We start from the raw sequence: 20,449 nt of genomic DNA, 5'->3' as shown, positions 1-20,449 counted from the left end.
TGCTGACTATGACTGTAAATTTCCCCACTGCGGGACTAATAACAGATTATCTTATCTTATCTTATCTTATCTTATCTTATGACTACCCTAACTGCCTGATTGCTCCCACAATATGTTCCTGTGTCAATTTCTGTAATTGTCAGTAGATAATAAACTAAAAACATTAACTATGATCATAATTATCATCTCCACCCTATAGCAAGATATTGCCTGAACATAAATGTCGTAACTGTACAATGTTGCCCTGAGGCAACGAACAAAAGAAACACAATTTTAGTATATAAATAAAAACAAAATAAGTCTTTAGACAATCAAATATACTTCTTTACATTCTAATGTGCATGCATACATTTTGTTATATAATATATTTTAATTTAGTTTTTTTTATTGGTGGCACTGTGTCCTGTGCAGCTTTGCTTCACTCCCAAACAAAAGGTCACACCCACTTCAGCCCCTCATTTCACCGGACACAGACATGTCTGGGGATAGTATATACTTTTTTCAAGTTAAAAACAACTAAAAGGGAGGTGCGAGGTCCAAAAAGGTATAGTTTTACTTGCTATCATATAGTTTTACACTGTGGTATTATTAAAGGTTGTGAGTATACTTCTTGATTAATACTGAGACCAAGAACAAGAATAACAATAAGAAAACAAAATAGAAAACTTAAAAATCCTTCTTATCAACTGGATATTTTCTAGCTTAAAACCAAAGTCAGTAGCTCCCCTCTGTGTTTAGTATTTAATTAGTACAGAACATTTGACTGTTTCCAACACAAACACTCTAAATGGACCCTTGTTTAGTTCTTGATGCAGATATATGCAGTCACAACTGACTATGATGAGAAGAACAACACAAAGAAAATACAACCACATTCAAGAGACATAGGAAACATTACTTAAAGTAAGCAGGATCACAAGCTTGTCAAAGTATGGTCGACAAAAGTTTGTTGTAAATTATTGTATTACTGCAAAGCAGGCCATATTGGATTACAGGAAGCATAAAACAGCCTGACTACAGTCCCCTCTCTCTGTGAAGTCTCCTGCACTCTCACAGCAGAGTGTTTATACTATCACTTCCCATCTGACCTGCATACCTTCCATTTTAAAGATCCGCCTGCAAAAGATTGAGGCCATTTTAAAGGTCTGGTGACAACATAACATAACATCACATAACATAACATAACATGTGCCCACACACATAGAAGACAGACAGATACTGGAGATACTGACACAACAAATCTAGTTACTATGCTCCTGCGTCATTTCTTTCTGAACTTTTCATGTAACGCATAAGATATGATAACAATGGGAACGCAGAATTCATGACCTAAAATTAAACTGGGAGATTGAGATGAACAGAATGTGCCTTATTATCAGACAAATGAAAACAACAGACTGTATCATCCAGGATAACGGCCAGTTTAAAAGTTGTAAATGAACAATAATTGACAGCATACAGGATTATGTTTGAACTAGACCATCGGCTAAATATTTTTCGGAAGCTGCACAGAATCATTGACAAGGCAGACAGCTAGATTTACTTACTAACTTAAAAAAAAAAAAATGATGGTATACATTCCTAAATATATAAAATGACTATTGTATTCATAGGCCTTCATTTAAAAAGGGATACCATAAAGGACAATAAAGTCTTTAGTGGCCTCAAACATGACCAGTTCTTCAGATAGACTTTAAGACATGTAGACTTGTGGGGCATGTATGTAGAACAATATTATGATGATCTATCCTCGTTTTTTTTCCACCTCTAATTATAGTATCAACACAGCAGGCAGAGAACCGTCACATCCACGTGCCAGCTACATAAGCGGTTAACCAATCAGGAGCGAGACTGATGCACATTTCAAGAAAAGGAAACCGGAGTGAGCAGTAAGGTAAAGAGGAGAGCAGTACTGCTGTCGGTGACCGTCTACTTTGTGAAAGTTTTGTCTCTCGGCTAGGATGTGTCATTAGCGCGCTGGCTTCACGCAAATGGCTTAAAAACGATCCTGTCTATTTATAACTCTGGAGACTTTTTGTCCTTTGACGGTTGAACAAGTTGGGGTTTAAGTCGTCACCAAGTAGCGCTAGAAATGCATTTACTTGGCATTTTGGTGCTGATGTTTTGCGACTTATCACTGAGTGTTCCTGTTCCAGTAGGTAAGAAGCTTGTCTCTTTGCATTGTATTGCTTTCCTGTGTAGCTAATAGATCACATTAAGAAATCATAATTGCACACAAGCCTGAAACACGGATTGTTAACCCAAAACTGGTTAATGTAATCATAATGTAAAGTTTCGTCAGTTAGCCTTCACAAGCACGTAACGTTGCCCGTGGCAGCCTAACGTACAGTAGACTGGCTGTTCATACAAGCGAGTCGTTTCGCTTTTCCTCCTCTGCTTTTCGCAGGGTAGAAGTTTATTGCGCAGCTGACTTAGTTTACAACTGCACTGTCAATACAATAGCCTTGCAATACATATTGTCTTAGGGCTCGGTCTTTGTTGACACTGTCATAATGAGTTGTTAGTTTCGCTCTGTGGTTATTTATGAGGCAGTAGTGAGTTATGGTGTTGTATTGGACTAAATTAAAATGAAGGTCTCTAGTTTATCATCCACCTCTACCCTTTAATATATACATATTATTGGACACTCCTCCAAAAATAACGACTTCAGAGTTAAATCAACCCCAGTCTGACAGTGTTGATAAAAACTTCAACGATAAAAGAAAAGGTGTACACAATAAAGCTGGTGACACAGTGTGCACTACTTCCACTGCAAATGCATTGACTATACATTGCAGAGTAATGGACCTGGTGCCACTTAAAACGTTACAATATTGAAATTAATTTCTGTGAAAGCATTCATAATTTAAAGGAACATTCATGTTTTTTTCACAGTTATAATCTATTTATATTTTGCAAAGTAAAATGTCCATAAAGGACAAATTTCTGACATTTGAGTATTTTCTGCACAAGTTCCATTTTAGCCTATTTTGCATCTCCGGTTTCATTACATGAAAACATTCCCACGGGGACTTAAAGCCTACTGTAACATTTGGAGTCCACCTTTTTTTTTTTTTTTTTACTGTTTTGCTGTTAAATGTATGCATGTTGGTTGCCCTTCCATTAGATACCATCATAGTGCAGGTCCAGCAGCGGGGAGTGGTGGGTGCTCAGCAGGTTGTGGAGCAGGTCCTTCTCAATGGGTTCTCTCTTACTGGCAAAAGCCAGGAAGTTGACAGCATCATCCAAATGATGTTGGCTGACGCACTCCTTCCAGCTCTTATCGCTTTCAACCAGACTTCAGTCATGAGTAAGAAAATCATCATGAACTAGTAATAAATATAACGACTGTAGAAATGGACGTAGTCAAAAGCTCACCTCAGATCTGATGTCCCGGTCAGTCCAATCTTGTGCATGTTAACAGCCTTTATCTTCCTCCCTAGGAAACCACACTGTCCTTCGTTCTCGTGAATGCATACTGGAGGGGTCTCAGCTGCACTGGGCCGACCGGGTGTTCTATGATGGGAAGGTCTATCTCAATCTGGACCACACCGACACGTGGACGGCCCACGTACCAGAAGCGCTGGCTTTCAAAGCGGTGTGGGACCAGGAAGAGCAGCGCACAAAGACGGAGGGGACCCACCTTCAGGAGCGGTGCATCAAGCTGATGAGAGAGCTGATGCTTTCAGAGGAGCAGTCAGGTTTGTATCCGTACTTGCTTTTGAGAGCGCATTTTGTAACTATCATCAAATGTGTCAAACTTAATGAATGCATGTTACCCACAAAATACGTCTTTTTGAAATAACCACATTGTTGATACTGCAGTGTTGGGCTGTGGGCCAGATTTTAACTTAACCTTTTTTAAACTTAACAATACCTATAATGGTGTATTGGCGCAAACATTGTGGTGCAAAGTAATGAATTGTATCAATAAGAATAATATACAGTAATTCCCCCCTAATGGCATTTGGATTTTAGCCCTTACTTGATTCTCTTTTGGAAAAACTTTTTCATTAAGTGCAGAAGTTGTAGCATTAATAGAAACTAAATGATTTTTGCGATAAATGCACTCTGACTGTGACATGAATGATCAGGTGCAACTTCATTGTAAGGCGGGACCCATTCTACATTATTCATTCATTCACTGTTATTGTCACTACAATGTAATTGATGATAGATAGAAACAATCACAATATTGGATAATGCCTTTTCTGGGTCTGTAGCTGTACCTGCCTCATAGTTCTAGTTGGAAATCAGTGTTAAAAAAAGCCTGAATGCCGCTGGTGGTGGAGGCAGCTGACGCCAAATGACTAAGTCATATGACCCAATGGGCCTCATCGAGCTACATTCTCTTAAATGTCTCTTACATTTTCTCTTAACTTTCTGTTTAGAGACTCCACTCCAGATGCACCAAACGTTCTTAGCCATCCAAACCTGCTCGTACCCAGGTGTGCTGAATAATGAATCGGCACACCTGATTCATTATTGGCGTAGGTGATGCCCCTTAAACACTGTAATAGGGCAGATGTCGTGCAAATACTCTGGCACATGTCAAAGAAATGGAGAGAGGCCACAAATAATGGCTGTAAGAGGAAGAAGAACTTAATTAGTAGTGAAATTGAGGTACTGTTAACTAGGTAAACATGATTTTCCAGAGCGTCAAGACTGACCTTACAGGAAAATCAAGGCCTGGATGGCCAGAGCATCTAAGAGCAGTATGTCAGCTATTCAGTAGCTGAATGCCAGAATATCTTCCAAGGCTTTTGTGTTGGTCTTAGTTGGGATCATTGAACCAATAGAATTTGTTTAGCCCACAAATGTAATAATAATTCTATTTACTCTTAAACATAAAATAACCTAAATTTGATTATATGATATTCATGCATTTTTTTTTTTTTTTTTTAATGTTCCTCTAATTCAAACAGTTTCCTTGTGTTGGACAAACAATTTGTGGACTGTGAAAACAAGATGTTTTTTTTCTTATATTTGAATAAGTGCTCTCGACCACAATAGAGCAAAAATACGAAAACGTTGGTGAATCCCAGAAATATATGGGTACGAACAAAATATGAACAAATCGTGGATACAAACAAAAATAAGAGGAAATTAGTTTCTATATTTCTTCCTGCACGAGGCCCATTTCTATGCTACAAGATGAAAGGGTTACACAAAAGTGAAACATTGTTTGTCCCTGTGATTGCGAAAGTCCCCCTCCATTTACAGAGGCCAGTTTGTTGGCATACAGTCGGGTTACTATTGCATTTGTTTTTCTAGTTCCAGGCTTTTCTTTGCCTCGGCTACTGATGGCAATCTTGACGCTCGTGGCATTTGCAGGATTTGTCACAATCAGCCTCCTCCTCACCAAAAAGCAGGGTGAGTGTATATACATGAGTTTCACTTTCCATTTGGATAATGATAAAACAAGTTGCATAGCCTTTTAAGAACAGCTACACACTCGGAAGCAGCCTTCATGATACAGCGAAATGTAGCACAATGCAGTCTTGAGTGCTGCATATTGTCGGCAAACAGCTGGAGCTATCTAATCTTTACATCTGCTTTTAATTTAAAACCTCATTCCCTCAGTAAATACCCTCATATACTCGGCTACATTTTGAAACTTCTCTCCTGTCACATGATTTTTGCTATGGATGCTCACAGGGACATATAAAGCATAGTCATGTGCTTTGTCTTTCTCACACTCTCTCCCTAGGTTTGAGGCACCCAGGAGGTAAGACAAACAATCCCTATGTTTTCTCTTTAGTCACTGTAGACGTCTCAGTTAACATACTTGGGGGGGGGGGGAGGGAAAGATTGATAAGAGTTTAATATTAAATTAACTCAAAACCACAAACCCTGTGGATAGGCATGTTCGTGTCATTTATCCATTTTGATTCCTTCTGTGATACCTGTTGTTCAGTATGACTCACTTTTATTATGACTGCAATTGTCAGGTCAGCGTGTGACACAGGGATTAAAAGTTGAGTGAGCATGCACAGCTCAATATGTTACTGCAGCTTTTTATTCTTTAATTTTTTCCTAATTTCAGCCGAATCTGTGCCGTTTGATTTCCTTGCAGGTATTATCGGCTCAATTATACATTACCCTAAAGACATGACTGAAACGGCTGCAGACATAAAAGGCGGCGGTTACAGCACCTTAGTTCAGAGCTGTTGAACAGGGTCACGTTTGAGCTTTCTACTCCATTTCTCCTGTTGAATGTCCACTTACTAATTTAACACTATGGGCAGTGTTGCTCCATCAATGCAACCAAGCTTTTGCTACAGCACCAACAGCCACCGTTTGTGACGCGTGTGGTCTGGATTCCAGACTGCATTATTTAATGCGCTTTAATGCCTCTATCACATATTGCATATACTGTTTAACTTAATTATTTAATACGCACCAAGACAACATGTAAACATGTTCACTGTCTGCAGCAATGTACAAACAAGCTTCTTTTTGCACAACTAATAACTTTAAGGGCAGACAGATAATATTGTCTGGACTAAGCTTTTCAATGAAACAACATATGTGATAAAACATACAATGAAAATGTTCTATTTCAGGCGTGTACCGTATCTAATGCACGTTAAGACAGAGAATGTCACAAATTGTCTTACAGTCTGTAGATAAAGCCCTGCTGAACTCAAGTGTTTTGTTGTGCCACTGATAAACCAATCACACTGAACTCTGCCAAACACTGAATGGACTCCTCTAAGCGTGTCCAGTTATCCAAAGAGTTGGACCGTGCTGTTTTTGGTTTGAGATGCCATCCTAATGGCTCTCATATTTCTTTGTGATACTGTCTAGATGTTTTAACCTATTATTTGCTCATGTGAAATTTTAATAAACTGTATGATTAAAGATACTTTTATGGTAGGATAATGTATATCGTCTCTATAGACTCTCTGTCAGGTTACCTTAATGCTGATTTAATCCAGAATGAACTATTTCCCCCTTTTATTTTTAGCCGATTTAGGGATGGTTTGGGCATCGCCTCTCACACATCTAATTAAAAGTAATATTTAAAATGAAGCCTTTATACAAACTGTGCAACGCTATTTTCTGCCTTATAGAAGACATAGGAGATGGTGTAGTGGCCGTTTGACCATTCTCCAACTTTCTTTTTTTTGCATTACGCAGCCATCAACAAAAATATGCCTGCATGATACACTATTCAAATATCCAGAAGCTATTAACACAAACTGTTTGAGCGTAAGTTATTATAAAATGTATATAATGTGACGACAACATAAGCATTGGACCAGATATAGATATGCGCAAGTGGCCCGTTATGACTTATAGCAACAGGAAAAGAGTAGGATATCTACTTTACGTCTTATCAATGATCAGAGTTTCAAAAATGACTAACAAGTTTGTGTAATGGTTTAATGAGTGTTTAACATTTGGTATTCATTTCCATAATTATTGTTCAAAGTATACACGCAACCTTTTTTGTAACAGTCAAAGAGCTGTATGTAGGCTGCCTCTTATTGTCGTCATGCTTTTCTAGCATATATAGTCCTTCCAGACAATACATTAAGGACCAGACATGGTTTAATTACAGGTTAAATCAGAGGCAGAATATTTCTTTTGATGTCAAAATTGGTCTCTATAAGAATGTAGTGCTCATTAAGAGCGATTCATTTTAACAAACCAGATTTAACATGTTGACAGAAGTTTCGTGGGAGACCACTGAGAATAAATGCTGTCAATCTGATTTATTTTATTTTCAGCAATTTCTGCTTCCTTGTTGCTGAAAAGTGGTTCTTTATTCACACAGTAGTCTGTTAATATGCCATTGTATGTATCTTCAAGTCTGTGTATTATTCTCTATGTATTAGTAAAGTATTCTGAGTGTATTGATTCAAATAATAAAAGAAAATAAATAAAAGAAAAACATAACTGTAGTTGTATCTTTTGGAGTTTTGATGATACTTTGCCTTTCAAGCACACCATCCATTATGCATGAGGTAGAATTAACAACTAATAGATCAATAATTTAATCTCATTAATAGGCATACACTTAGCTTCAAACCAAAGAGCAGAGAAACAAATGCTTGATTTGTGTTGATAACGTCTCTGATTTTAGCATTACTAAGACAATATATAATATATATAATATATATATATATATATATTATATATAATATAGTTTTAACTATATTCAATTATCCCTCATGCTTGACATATAAAAATCGATTTTTATTTAGATGGTTGAATATGGTGAATATACATGTAGGTTACAGTACTTCTACTAATATAATATGAAACAGAAGATTGTGTTTTTTTTACACTAATAAGGGATGTTCATTATGGCTCTTTTTAAATATTTCTTACAGTGCTTAATATAGGCTACAGTATGCAACACCAACCAATGTTATATTGCAGATATGCATTTAAAGATATTCCGGTATAAATTAGTCTTCTACTGTAATAGAATAGAATATTAATACTTCATTGGTTAATATTAATAATACGTTTGGCATTCAACTCCATTTGAAAGGTTAATTGGATCTTTTGGATACTTCTTTTAATCATACTGTGAAATATAAGAATAATCCAGGATCAATTGTAGGTGTCCTGCTGTAATCTCAGTGACATATATGTATTACAGCACCCTTTGTGATTCAAACATTGGTGTCATTTTCCTTCAAATACAATTCTCAACCTTCAAATAATTAAATAAAAGACATTTGATAGCTGACATTTAAAGTGAAGCAACCTTCACTCGGTCGTTCTTCAGAAAATCTACATTTAAATAGAGTTTCTCTGTTTTTATTGTTTTCATATCACACAAACCCAATATCATGTTCCTGCCGACAGATGGCGCGATATTTTTGTGGCTGAGGAGGCCGTTTCCTGTCAGGACGTTTCCTCCACCAATCACAGAAGCGCATTTGTAAATGTTACTATAGCAATGCCTGGCGATAACGGCAGCTCCTTGAACGAACCAATAGCAGCAGCGCTTTCTGGGATTTAAACCGTGTGGCGTCGTCGTCACGAAATTCAAAATTGAGAACGAGACGCCAGAGAAAGGCCAGTGTTGCTCCAGAGTGTTCCACGTTTTCTTGAAGAGGTGAGATTAGTGTGTTTATTCTGAGGTTGTGAAAGTTCCACTGTGGACGTTAAATTAACTCTTAAAGCGCGTCATGTCATTGAAGTTAATGCTAACCTGTGTTCGTTTACTTTTGTTTAGCTAGTGAGCCATGTTTAACCGCAGTCGTTGTACCTGACTGTCAGCTAATGCAAACATGTTTAGCGGATGTTAAACGACTGCTTTGTCTTAATTCTCATTCAAATGAAATGGCGTTTTCTCCTACCAGCCGCTGAAGTAACGTTAGTGCGAAGGTTAACGTTACTTCTGAGCTCCTAGCATTAGCATTGCATGCCTCGCCTATATAGCAAACGGACCTAGAACTAGCTCAATAGCCGGTTAACTTAGTGTTGCACATCAGATGAGCGCTTATTTTGTATTTATTTGCCCTGATGTACTACAGGTAGTGTGAAAACCTGGATAAAATGGCGCAGTTTGGGTTTGAGAACGACATCCACAGTATCTTGAAGCTGGACATGCCCATCACAAACGCTCCCATGGCGAGGTGGCAGAGGAAGGCCGGCTCATCAAACGCATCGGCCCTGAACGGGTTGTCGCCTGGCAAATCTGCCAATGTGTCCCTCAGCTCATCAAAAACGCCGAGCAAAACACCAGGTAATGTGTGCAGCTATATTCATGCAACGTAAGACTTAACAAAGCTCTGTATTGTTAGTTCCATCTCTGCAAATGTTAACCCAGCTGAGTATTTATTTTTTGTGTCACAGGCAAAAACAAAAAAGTAACACCCTCTAAGATGGGGGGAGACCGCTTCATTCCCACCAGAAACAGCAAACAAATGGATGTGGCAAGTTTCCTGCTCACTAAGGAGAACGAGCCTGTGGACGCAAACAATACAACATCAACGTCGGTCAGTTATCATTTTTAATCCATTTCCTTATCAGCCTTTACTTGATGAATGCTTTTATTGATCTAGGGTTTATGTCTTTAAAGGAAAACCAGAAGGCCTGGTCCATGTCCTTAAATGGATACAACATTGAAGACGCAAAGATCCTGCACCTTGGAGGGAAACCACTGAATGCTCCAGAAGGTAAGGATGTTTGTGTGTCAACATGTTACTTGACAAGAATAAAATGCAGGAATACAGAAAGTAAATTTTATTTTAATTTACAGGTTATCAAAACAACTTGAAAGTGCTCTACAGTCAGGGCGCCACTCCTGCCTCTGTCAAAAAGACGAGATACATATCTTCGACTCCTGACAGAATCTTGGACGCTCCTGAGCTTCGAAATGATTTCTGTAAGTTTGAATCTTGGGAGGTTTTCCTCAAAACATTCGTGCATGTTGGTATTTAATTCTGTGACGACGGCAATGTATGCGTAACCTTTCACATTTTAGATTCACCGCGATCCACTGAGGGTGGACATCGATCACTACATTAGTCTTTATACTAAATATAAAGATTTTGTACATAAATATTTGAGCTTTATGTAAAAAGACAAGCATTCATTTGCCCCCCCCCCCCCCCCTTTTTCCCCCAGATTTAAATCTGCTTGACTGGAGCAGTCGAAATGTTCTCGCTGTTGCTCTTCATAACAGTGTTTACCTGTTGGATGCCACCCAAGGAGATGTCACTCTTCTCATGAAGTTGGAGCACGAGGAGGACTACATCTGCTCACTGTCCTGGACCAAAGAGGGAGCCTACCTAGCTATCGGCACCAGCGACTGCAAAATTCAGGTCAGTGTTTGCTGTTGGACATACTACTTTAGTTCACAAGGGGTACATCCCAAGTCTTTTGTCATTTCCTCCCTTGAACCGTGCCAAAGCTCTTATTTCTGCTCTGAGGAGCTAGGAGGGAACTCTGAGGTGCCATGAGCGAGGACGCAGGAGAACAGCCTTCCAGGAAGTGTTTTAACGGCTGACACGCCCCCTTATTGTTCATAAGTTATGTGATTGGATGCTGTAGCTGATCGGACTGATCAGATTTTTCTAAAAATCAATTAAGTTTCATACCAGACAGATCAGAAATTAAACTATTTTTATATTTCATTAGTTTTCTGATTCACCATCTGGTTTAAATGTGTTCATTGTAGACTGAACAACTAAAGGACCACAAACAACTTTCATCTATTTAGAAAGATTTGTAATTTTTATTATAGATGCAATTAAAGTCAGAGACAAAACACATTTTACATCATTTATCATCCCATTCAGTCACGTGAGGCGGATCATTCAGAAACGGAACACAGTATAAATACTAATGCAGTTTGTTAGAGAGGTAACCGGCTACAGAGAGAAAACACCTCTACTCTGGCAGTGATGACTGTTATTAGTTACCATTAAGTACAGTGATCATGTGAGCAGACACAAACTCTGTCAAAAGTCTCTCCAGCTGTTAAAGCCGACTGACTGCTGATCCAGCTGTGATCAGTGGCCACAATCATCAGAAACGGACGTCTCGTCACTTGGAGCTTCAGAGGAAAGCACGTCTCAATTTGCTTCGAACGTATTTCCTTGCGTCTCTCCATGCATCCCTGGTGGGAGGGACTAAGATGCAAGTGAGGGGAAACGGGGATGCAAAAAGACTTGGGACGTACCCAAGGACACATGGCAATCAAAGAACTGCTTCCTATCAAGTTCTTAATGGCAAGTTTTTTTTTTTTGTTTTTTTTGTATTCTTAGTTGTGGGACGTTTACAACCAGAAGCATCTACGCAGCATGACCAGCCATACGTCTAGAGTTGTTAGCCTGAGCTGGAATGACCATGTTCTCTCCAGGTACAGTAGTTTCTTCTTTTCTGATAGAACAGACCAAAACCTGCATTTCCATTGGTGTGAGTGTTTTTTGGACTCAAATATAATGTTTCTCCCCCTCCCTAGCGGTTCGAGATCAGGACACATTCACCATCATGATGTGAGGGTGGCAGACCACCACATCTTCACGCTCACTGGTCACTCACAGGAGGTGTGTGGGCTGAAGTGGTCCCCTGATGGGCGATACCTAGCCAGTGGAGGCAATGACAACATGGTGCATGTATGGCCCCGTGTGCAGGAGGGCACCGCCAGCCAGTCGGTCCGCTCCTGGAGTGAACATCAAGGAGCTGTTAAGGCGAGTGGCTTCATACTTTCACCAGCAGACTGACTTTGTTTGAGCAATTTGCCAAACATGCAAGACAAGATTTTTCCTGATTGTTTAACACTACTTTTTTTTTTTTTTACGTTTTTAAACTGTCAGGATTAAGCGTTTAATACAGTTCGTCATTCATTTTTCTACCCTAGACTTGTGTAAAGCTTGAAACTTACCTTTTGGATGTGCGTATCACTCTAGGCTTTGGCCTGGTGTCCGTGGCAGCCAAACATCCTCGCGTCTGGAGGTGGCACCAGTGACCGTCACATCCGCATCTGGAATGTAAACAGTGGCTCCTGCATCAGTTCACTTGACACTCAGTCCCAGGTACCTCCACACTGATGGACCCTTGGTTTCAAATGGTTATTCAAAGTGGGGGGGAGATAATGTACTGACATTTTGAGAATTAGCAACATGGGTCTTTTCTCAAATCACACACTTTCTTTTCAGATCTCGTCCCTGGTGTTTGCACCCAACTACAAGGAGCTGGTCTCTGCCCATGGATATGCCCACAACAATGTAGTTATCTGGAAGTACCCCGCTCTCACCAGGGTTGCAGAGCTCAATGGTAAGTTGTTTTTTCTGGACTGGATCGGCTCTGTACTTGTTCACGCTTAACTTTTTAAAAGAAACATCCAGTGAACTGGAAGCTGCTGCACTTGATGCTTTCTGCTGGTCTAACCCTTTCAATGCGTGTGTTCTTCTAGGCCACGAGGACAGAGTTCTCAGTTTGCTCCTGAGCCCCGACTGCTCTACTGTCGCGACCGTTGCTGGGGACGAGACTATCCGTCTGTGGAAGAGCTTTGAGATGGATCCTGCTAAGAAGGCCAAAGAGAGGCTGGTCAAATCAACTAGCGGGGTCATTCATCAGTCAATCAGATAATTTGCCTTGTCTTGATTTTTGAAGGTTTTTTTGGGTCTCTGCTTATGTGCGAATGTTTTATTTAATCTACAATAAAGATATCTACCCAGTATTTTAGCTGTGACTGGAAACTTGCTGCTCCTATTGGCGCTGTAATGGGTTTTTAGTCTTGATTGTTTTATACAGGTCTGCTAATGTAGTAAAGTAAAAGTGTTGGTTTTTTAAGCAATGTATTTATGGCCTTCACTTAGCTTTGATGTTATCAGAATGCATTGTATACAGTAGACCGGGTTATAAATAAATGGTTTGATTACCTGATGTGTTTCTGTCAGTTAATTGGCATGTGTTATATACTGCCTTGTTGCAAACTGTAGGGCATTTTTATGAACATCAATTCCGAGTACGTGATGACCATTTTACATAAATCTCTACCACCTGCCAAACTAACAAAAGAATAAAGAAATTGTTTTTATCCTCAAATCTAATAGGGCTGTTGCTGGTTTTAGGTTAACCTTATTGGCGGTCTGGGTCAATGTCACGTATGACTTAAACCTTTATTGCCGTTTCTGCAATTTAAAAGTTTTGTCTGAATCTTGTGGCAGTGTTTTCTTTAGATGTCGCTGTCTGAGATTTTACTTGAACCTGCAGATGTATTCTAACTGATTAGGTATTAACTAAACTAATCGGCTTTAATTCAATGGATAAAACAAATATATCACATTAACCGTTTAGGAATTGCAGCCATTTTTACAGTCCCCCACATTTTCGGAGGCTCAAAAGTAATTGGACAAACTAGCATAATTGTGAATATAATTTTTAATACTTGGAGGAAAATCCTTTGCAGTCATGATTGCCTGAAGTCTGGCACCTGTAGACATCACCAAAAACTGAGTTTTTTTTTTATTATGCTTTGCCAGGCCTTTTATTGCAGCCTCCTTCAGCTGCTGCCTGTTTGTGGGTCTTTCTGCCTTCAGTATTATCTTCAGAAAGTGAAAAGCCTGCTCACTTGGGTTTAGATCAGGTGACTCACTTCGCCAATTGAAGAAAATTCCATTTCTTTGACTTGAGAAGCTCTTGGGTTGTGTTCACATTATCTTTTGGGTCCTAATCCATCTGCACTGTGAGGTGCCATCCAATCAGTTTTGTAGTATTGGGCTGAATCTGAGCAGATAGTTTAGCCCTAAACACCTCGGAACTCATCCTGCTGCTTCTATCAGCTGTGACATCACCAATAAACACCAGTGACCCAGTTCTATTGGCAGCCATTCATGCCCATCCATAGCACTGCCTCCATGTTAGACAGATGTAGTTTGTTTCAGATCATGAGCCGTTCCTTTCCTTCTCCACACTTTTCTTTTCCCATCATTCTGTTACAAGTTAATCTTGGTTTCATCTGTCCAAAGAATCTTTTTCAGAAACTGGTCGGTCTTTTTCAGATGTTTTCTGGCAAAGTCTAATCGGGCCTTCCTGTTCTTCAGTGTTATCAGTGGTTTGCACCTTGTTGTAAACCCTCTGTATTTAGATTCATGAAGGCGTCTGTTGATTGTAGACTTTAACAATGACACTCCTATATATATATATATATATATATATATATATGTATATATATATATATATATATATATATATGTATATGTATATATATATATATGTATATATATATATATATATATATAGACATATATATATATGTATATATATGTATATGTATATATACATATATATACATATATATATATATGTCTATATATATATAGACATATATATATGTATATATATGTATATATACATATACATATATATACATATATATATATGTCTATATATATATATACATATATATATATATGTATATATATATATATATAGACATATATATATATATATATATATATGTATATATATATATAGACAGTATATACACACACACGCATCCCTGAGGTTAGTTATCCATGGATTCTTAATCGTATTCTTTGTGCCCAAGATTTAATTTGATATTGGTTTAAAGAATAATAAAATATAAATATGGCTATTCACCTCTTTGGTGAAACATTTGAAAAACACATAAAAGATTACAAAACATTTAGAGATTTTATTTCTGCGTAAGTCAGAAACAGGTTAATCTACTGAGGGTTGATTGTAATATATAAACAGCTCCTGGATACACATCCACTCCTATGTCATTGTGGCAAATATCAGATACAAAGTTTTTAAAATCAGTCCTTCAAAACTAGATCACCCTTCAACAGTCATCAGTGCACATGTGTAATGAACAGCAGTAAAAACACTGGTCGGTCAATCAATATATACATTCTGCAGTGATATTCGGAAACGGCACACGTTTGATTAAATTCTAATTCAAAATAAAGTACTTTCTATTAACTTTACGCACAGTACGCTGAGAATAGACCATACAGTGTTGCAGAACTCATAATGGATTAATATGAAAATGGATATGTCACTACCTAATTTAGCAAAAAAATCAATCCTGTAATATACAGTATAACATTTATTTTCCTCAATTATTAAAGTTGAGGTGTGGGATGTTTCTTACAAAGTGCACATCATAACTACTTTCCAAATGACATAGACTTTTATCTAAAAATGTGTTTTATTTCAAAAGATAAATAAAAACAGAACAAAACTTAATATATGACATTTACAATCAAAGCTTTGTTTTGACAAAAAGTCTGTAGAAGTTGCTTATATGTGCTGGTCTTCAGTGGAAACTGTGCAACAATGGTCATGCCAGCCAAACGGTAGTGTGGATCAGGCTTGTGTGGGTCAAGCCTGAGTTGAGGAATACTATGTGTGACAAAATGAGCACCAATTTCCATACAGTGTTCATCACAGTTAATAGTTTTCGCAACGACTAACAAACACTGTGGCAAGCGGAGATCACCACCAAAACACATATCCCAACAAGTGTGCATAAGAAAAGTAGATTTATAAAGAAATTATGCAGTTTAGAAGTGACCTATCTAAATCTGTGCCGTTTCAATAAGCTACTAGATACGAATGACATTTCCAAGACTCTATAGAGCCTCTCCAGAGTCCCCAAGTCAGATTTCCTTTACTTTGCCCAGGAAGATGTTGCCGTTGGTATGGTGGTGCGCATTCCCATTCTCCAGGTGTTTCCCATTGGCCACCACAGAGACAGCTTCACCGGTCGAGCCGTTCTGCTTGGGCTTGTCCTCCACGATGGGAAGCCGCTTTCCCTTAATGTAGGCCTGGATCCAAAAGTTGGAGAAGAGGAGGAAGAAGAAGACGCCATACATCCAAATCAGGTGGATCCACATGGGAACCTGGTAGTCACACGTTTCCATGAAGTAGTATTGGCTGATGTGGACGGAGACCACAACAAACTGTAGCTGTGAAACATTAGGGAAAAGACAGATTGTTATTTCAAATCTCATTCTGACCCAGATCCATTGGAAAATCATATATCCCAGTCATGTCATAATAAATACACACGTTTTAAAAAAAAAAGAAAAGAAAGGGACCTACAAGCTGAATGGCGGTCATGTACTTCTTCCACCACAGGTATTTCTGGAAGCGAGGTCCAGCAGCAGAGAGTAGGTAATAGAAGTACATGATGACGTGGACGGCTGCATTCACCAAGGCATGGAGGGTGCCCATTCCTCCAGCTTAAAAGGGGGGAAAAAATGATGCATGCCATTAGACATTTGTATGCAAATGTTCAGTCATCACCCCAGTTTATTGTTTTGGCCTTGTACTGGATGCAAAGTAATGTCAATCTGTAATTTGAGGAGATGTTCAGCCATGTGTTTTGTGTCGTTTTGCATTGATGCTATGCTGAGTAAACCTCACCAGGAGTCAGGGTGACACCCCACCACCACGTAAAGGGCATGAAGGAGTGATGGAACACGTGGAGAAATGTGATCTGGCTTTGCTTCTTCCTCAGCACAAAGAACACCTCGAGTAAAAGTAGAACAAGCTCAAGTTAGCGTGCACAAAATATACATGTCGTAAAAAAAGGTCAGACAATTAAAGTGGGGGAAAAAAAGAAATGTCCTTACTGTGTCAAGAAGTTCGACATATTTTGAAATATAAAACAACCAGCTCACTCGAATCATCTGCGGGAGTGAAAAGAAGAAAAGTGCTGTAATGTCAGTCCTAACCTCAAAGTTGGCCTACGTCGTCTTTCTAGGACACTCCAGTGAGTGCTCCTCTGCTCCCAGGAAAATGTCTAACAATTTACTGGCTTACCCGTAAAGTCTCTGGGCTGGTTCCCAATTCACAAAGGTCACATCTCCACGTGTAAGTGGTGCCCCATCCAGCCATCAGGAACTGTAGATGTCAAACACACATCAGCAGCTGTTACAAGCACTCTGGCACGTGAAGAAATTGGGATTTTAGTCAGCGAATAGCCTTATTTGTCAATGATTTTCTTTACCTCGTACACCACGAATGCGTTCAGTAAAACCATGCTGAGGTTATAGACTATCATGGCTGAGTTGAGATGGAATGGTTTACGGTTTGCCATCAGGCGAGGTCCAATGTACTTTGAGAAGATGACATAGGCTATCAGGATGGCGGCCATCTTTACGGGACCATCCATCAGTGGGTAGTCTATAATTCGGACATCTTAGGACAATGAAAGCAAACATTTCTTATTATATCGGCACAAAAAGATGTCTGGGTCAACAGTAAATGCACTTTATACACAGTTTGTGGCAGATTCATGGGATAGGTTAAAGAAAGACAAGAATAAAGGCCCTTTTCAAACCTTCTACACAGCATGTTATTATTACGCCTTTAGATCACAAGGTATTCACTCATATTTTCACAAAGCAGAGGTGTAAATCTGTATCAGAGACAAAGACACTTACCAATTCTCGATTCCAAAAATGTTTGGAATTTTAAAATGTTTGATACAGCTTCTCGCAGCATGGTGACTCCTTTTTCCTTTTACTTATTAAACCACTGGGGGAAAAAATAAGAAATGACAAAAAAGGAGATTAAGCCGCGATGAAAGAGAGGTCGGTTGGGCAGGTGAGCGACAAAGCAACCCGTCCCATCTGCAGACTGAACAAACAGGAGACAGCTGCACAGGCTCATCACACACACCTCTGAGTGCCCTCATGTACAAACTTTAAAAAAAAAAACTAAAATCTGTAGCAGGAGCTCCTCTCACTGCCTGATCCAAAGTGAAGCATGGGAGCAACAAATCCTCACCTTTTTAGCACTAAATGTACTTCCTTTAAAAATGAAAAGCTTCATTTTATTTAGTGAATGAAACAGAAAACAATGACTGTACTTAAAAAAAAGAAATCTATGAATATTTCATGAAGGATTGTGAAACATCCGATGTCTGCTGTCAGTCTAGAAACAATGACATACTCCATTGCTGACTAACAGAGCAAGTCAAACAGGTGAGGCAAAGAACTTGGCCCTTACAGCGTAGCCAACCTCAGCCACCAAGATATTAGCTGATCACAGATTTCCAGGGTGTTTTCCTACACTACAGAGCATACTTTACTAAAAAGAAGTCATGTTTTGATGTCCTAATCCAGATAAACATTATTGAGCTGTAAAGCAGAGGGTTTGTCTGGCAAAAGACACCGTGGTGAGTTAAAATAGACACTTCCTTACATTCAAAAGAACACAATGAACTTTACAGGAGCAGCACGGCTACAAATCTCAGATCACTTAAACTGCTAAAACTGCTACTTGCTGATGTGTAAGTAACAAGTGACTCACCGGCAGAACACAAGTCCTCAGCACTCACTCCTGTGTGAGAGGAAAGCAGCTGCACAGCCAGGGCAGGCAGCACTCAATCCAGAGAAACAGATCAATCAGTGAGAGGTGAACCACATACATGCAGAGCTTCTCCGTGGGTGGCGGCCTCAAGCCTTCCTCAAATGTTTCTGATTTCTTTTTTTTTTACAAGCAATCCAAAAAGAGCTGAAAGTTTCACAGGTAAGAGATGTGGAAAGGAAGCAAGAGAGAGATAAGTAAAAGTTGAGAAGCCAGCTATGTTAACTATGGGAACGGGATCATTCAAGTCAATTTAAACCCCGGGGCACTACTACAGACCTTGCTGGTTTCAGGACCACACCCTGTTTCAATGCTTAGCTCCACCTTCCTATCCTCACAGAGCCTGTTTGTGATTGGACTGTCTCATCAATAGTGGTGAAGGAAGGGGATGGGGTCATGGAGTGACAGGCCTATGTTTAAGAAACCAAGACCCAGGGGGGAATGGTCCCGTTTTTGGGCAAGGAAAACCAGTTAATAAGTACATGAGAATGAAGAAAAAACTAACTTTACCGGTTAGCAATTTTATTATGTCTGAAAAGTTTAAATGCACCTTTGGGTCCAGTCAAAAAAGGATCGATCATGCCACTTCACAAATGTCCATCAAACAGGATTTGTGCTAAAGGTGAAATCAGTGGTCATACATTCATGAACATAACGTCACTTTTTGAGTTGCCCATCCCTTCCCATGTTGCCGCTCAGAGGCTGGGTTCTCGTCCAACCCTTGCTGCCTATGACGGGCTCTCCTGTGCCTCTGGTTTTACCTGTTTCTCGATCAACGGGGATGATGGGCGTGAGGCCCGGATAGAGGTTATGAAATGTATCTCAGACTGAACAGTTGGCTGGTTGGGAAAGAGCAAGGAAGGTGGGGGGAATCGTCTGTTTACATGGTGTTTGTCAGGTTAGCATATGGGGGCACCTCAATGAAGTGCTGGCATGAAAACTTATTTAACATATGGTTAATGCACAACATCTTAAATACAAACATGACGTGCTAATGTGGTTTTTAACATGCTGAGTTCAATATTTAGATTTAAAACAAATTAAGGTGTTGGACGGTTTTGTCATAAAGGGAAGTCCGGGGAAAAAGAAAACGACAATGATTGCATGTGGTGCTTGTATGGCATGCAGTTTAGACTTTTGTATACTGACATTACATCACTCTTGGTGGTGGAGAAGGACTAGAACTTGAGCAGTGGCTGTACTAACTGGTCACTCGAGTGTGTGGCTCTCAGTCTCACTAGTCTCATGCATGGAAGAGAAACAAAGTGCGTTAACATATTCAACAGTGTGTGCGTGTGGGTGGGTGTGGGTGTGTGTGTGTGTGTGTGTGTGTGTGTGTGTGTGTGTGGGGGGGGGGGCAGCTGGACTGAAGAATTTCCAAACATACCAGCTGCATACCAGCAGCCAAAAATATGTACTGTCGAAGAAACAAAGCACAACTGAAATGTGTTTTTCACCCAGACTGAATGTGAGACTTGGTGTCATTGTCTCTAACCGCGCGGTCAGCTGTTTTTTGTAGCTGCCATATTAATACAAACTACAACCCACACTCTGTTCTTCTTGGTCTTGTGACCGTTTCACATTGACCTAAGTCAATGTTTAGCCCAATAGAGTTTATCACATA

General features: G+C 39.4%; 3 protein-coding genes across 3 annotated transcripts; 2 read left to right on the top strand and 1 right to left on the bottom strand.

The window, feature by feature from the left end:
• Positions 1–1,909: 1,909 nt before the first annotated feature.
• LOC142956316 (uncharacterized) lies at positions 1,910–8,071 on the top strand. Its single transcript, XM_076097839.1, has 6 exons — positions 1,910–2,159; positions 3,128–3,310; positions 3,444–3,701; positions 5,275–5,373; positions 5,711–5,728; positions 6,077–8,071. Exons 1-6 carry the CDS (start codon positions 2,093–2,095, stop codon positions 6,172–6,174), a joined length of 723 nt encoding a protein of 240 aa, XP_075953954.1. The 5' UTR covers positions 1,910–2,092; the 3' UTR covers positions 6,175–8,071.
• Positions 8,072–9,047: 976 nt separating this feature from the next.
• cdc20 (cell division cycle 20 homolog) lies at positions 9,048–14,345 on the top strand. Its single transcript, XM_076098139.1, has 10 exons — positions 9,048–9,712; positions 9,823–9,965; positions 10,049–10,145; positions 10,229–10,354; positions 10,597–10,793; positions 11,739–11,833; positions 11,936–12,164; positions 12,384–12,509; positions 12,633–12,750; positions 12,890–14,345. The coding sequence occupies exons 1-10, from the start codon at positions 9,523–9,525 to the stop codon at positions 13,063–13,065; spliced, it is 1,497 nt and encodes a 498-aa protein (XP_075954254.1). The 5' UTR covers positions 9,048–9,522; the 3' UTR covers positions 13,066–14,345.
• A 1,724-nt stretch (positions 14,346–16,069) lies between these two features.
• On the bottom strand, positions 16,070–18,644 carry elovl1a (ELOVL fatty acid elongase 1a). The gene is made up of 7 exons (XM_076098067.1): positions 17,898–18,644; positions 17,462–17,652; positions 17,275–17,355; positions 17,085–17,141; positions 16,876–16,981; positions 16,552–16,691; positions 16,070–16,415 (listed from the first exon to the last, which is right to left on the bottom strand). Exons 1-7 carry the CDS (start codon positions 17,956–17,958, stop codon positions 16,107–16,109), a joined length of 945 nt encoding a protein of 314 aa, XP_075954182.1. The 5' UTR covers positions 17,959–18,644; the 3' UTR covers positions 16,070–16,106.
• Positions 18,645–20,449: the final 1,805 nt, after the last annotated feature.

Source organism: Anarhichas minor, unplaced genomic scaffold, assembly GCF_050575085.1.
Source record: "Anarhichas minor isolate MPS153535 unplaced genomic scaffold, ASM5057508v1 ptg000024l, whole genome shotgun sequence".
Taxonomy (NCBI): Eukaryota; Metazoa; Chordata; class Actinopteri; order Perciformes; family Anarhichadidae; genus Anarhichas; species Anarhichas minor.
Note: the sequence above shows the minus strand (reverse complement) of the source record. Positions and strands in the feature narration are given on the sequence as shown.

Excerpts from the sequence above, each read along its gene's own strand:
- cdc20 (XM_076098139.1), top strand. The coding sequence starts at position 9,523 with ATGGCGCAGTTTGGGTTTGAGAACGACATCCACAGTATCTTGAAGCTG. Across the intron at positions 9,713-9,822 it reads AACGCCGAGCAAAACACCAG|GCAAAAACAAAAAAGTAACA; the intron begins GTAATGTGTGCA and ends TTTGTGTCACAG. Across the intron at positions 10,794-11,738 it reads CCAGCGACTGCAAAATTCAG|TTGTGGGACGTTTACAACCA; the intron begins GTCAGTGTTTGC and ends TTGTATTCTTAG.
- elovl1a (XM_076098067.1), bottom strand. The coding sequence starts at position 17,958 with ATGCTGCGAGAAGCTGTATCAAACATTTTAAAATTCCAAACATTTTTG. Across the intron at positions 17,653-17,897 it reads ATTTTTGGAATCGAGAATTG|ATGTCCGAATTATAGACTAC; the intron begins GTAAGTGTCTTT and ends CATTGTCCTAAG. Across the intron at positions 16,982-17,084 it reads ATGTCGAACTTCTTGACACA|GTGTTCTTTGTGCTGAGGAA; the intron begins GTAAGGACATTT and ends CTTTTACTCGAG.
- LOC142956316 (XM_076097839.1), top strand. The coding sequence starts at position 2,093 with ATGCATTTACTTGGCATTTTGGTGCTGATGTTTTGCGACTTATCACTG. Across the intron at positions 2,160-3,127 it reads GAGTGTTCCTGTTCCAGTAG|ATACCATCATAGTGCAGGTC; the intron begins GTAAGAAGCTTG and ends CCCTTCCATTAG. Across the intron at positions 3,702-5,274 it reads GCTTTCAGAGGAGCAGTCAG|TTCCAGGCTTTTCTTTGCCT; the intron begins GTTTGTATCCGT and ends TTGTTTTTCTAG.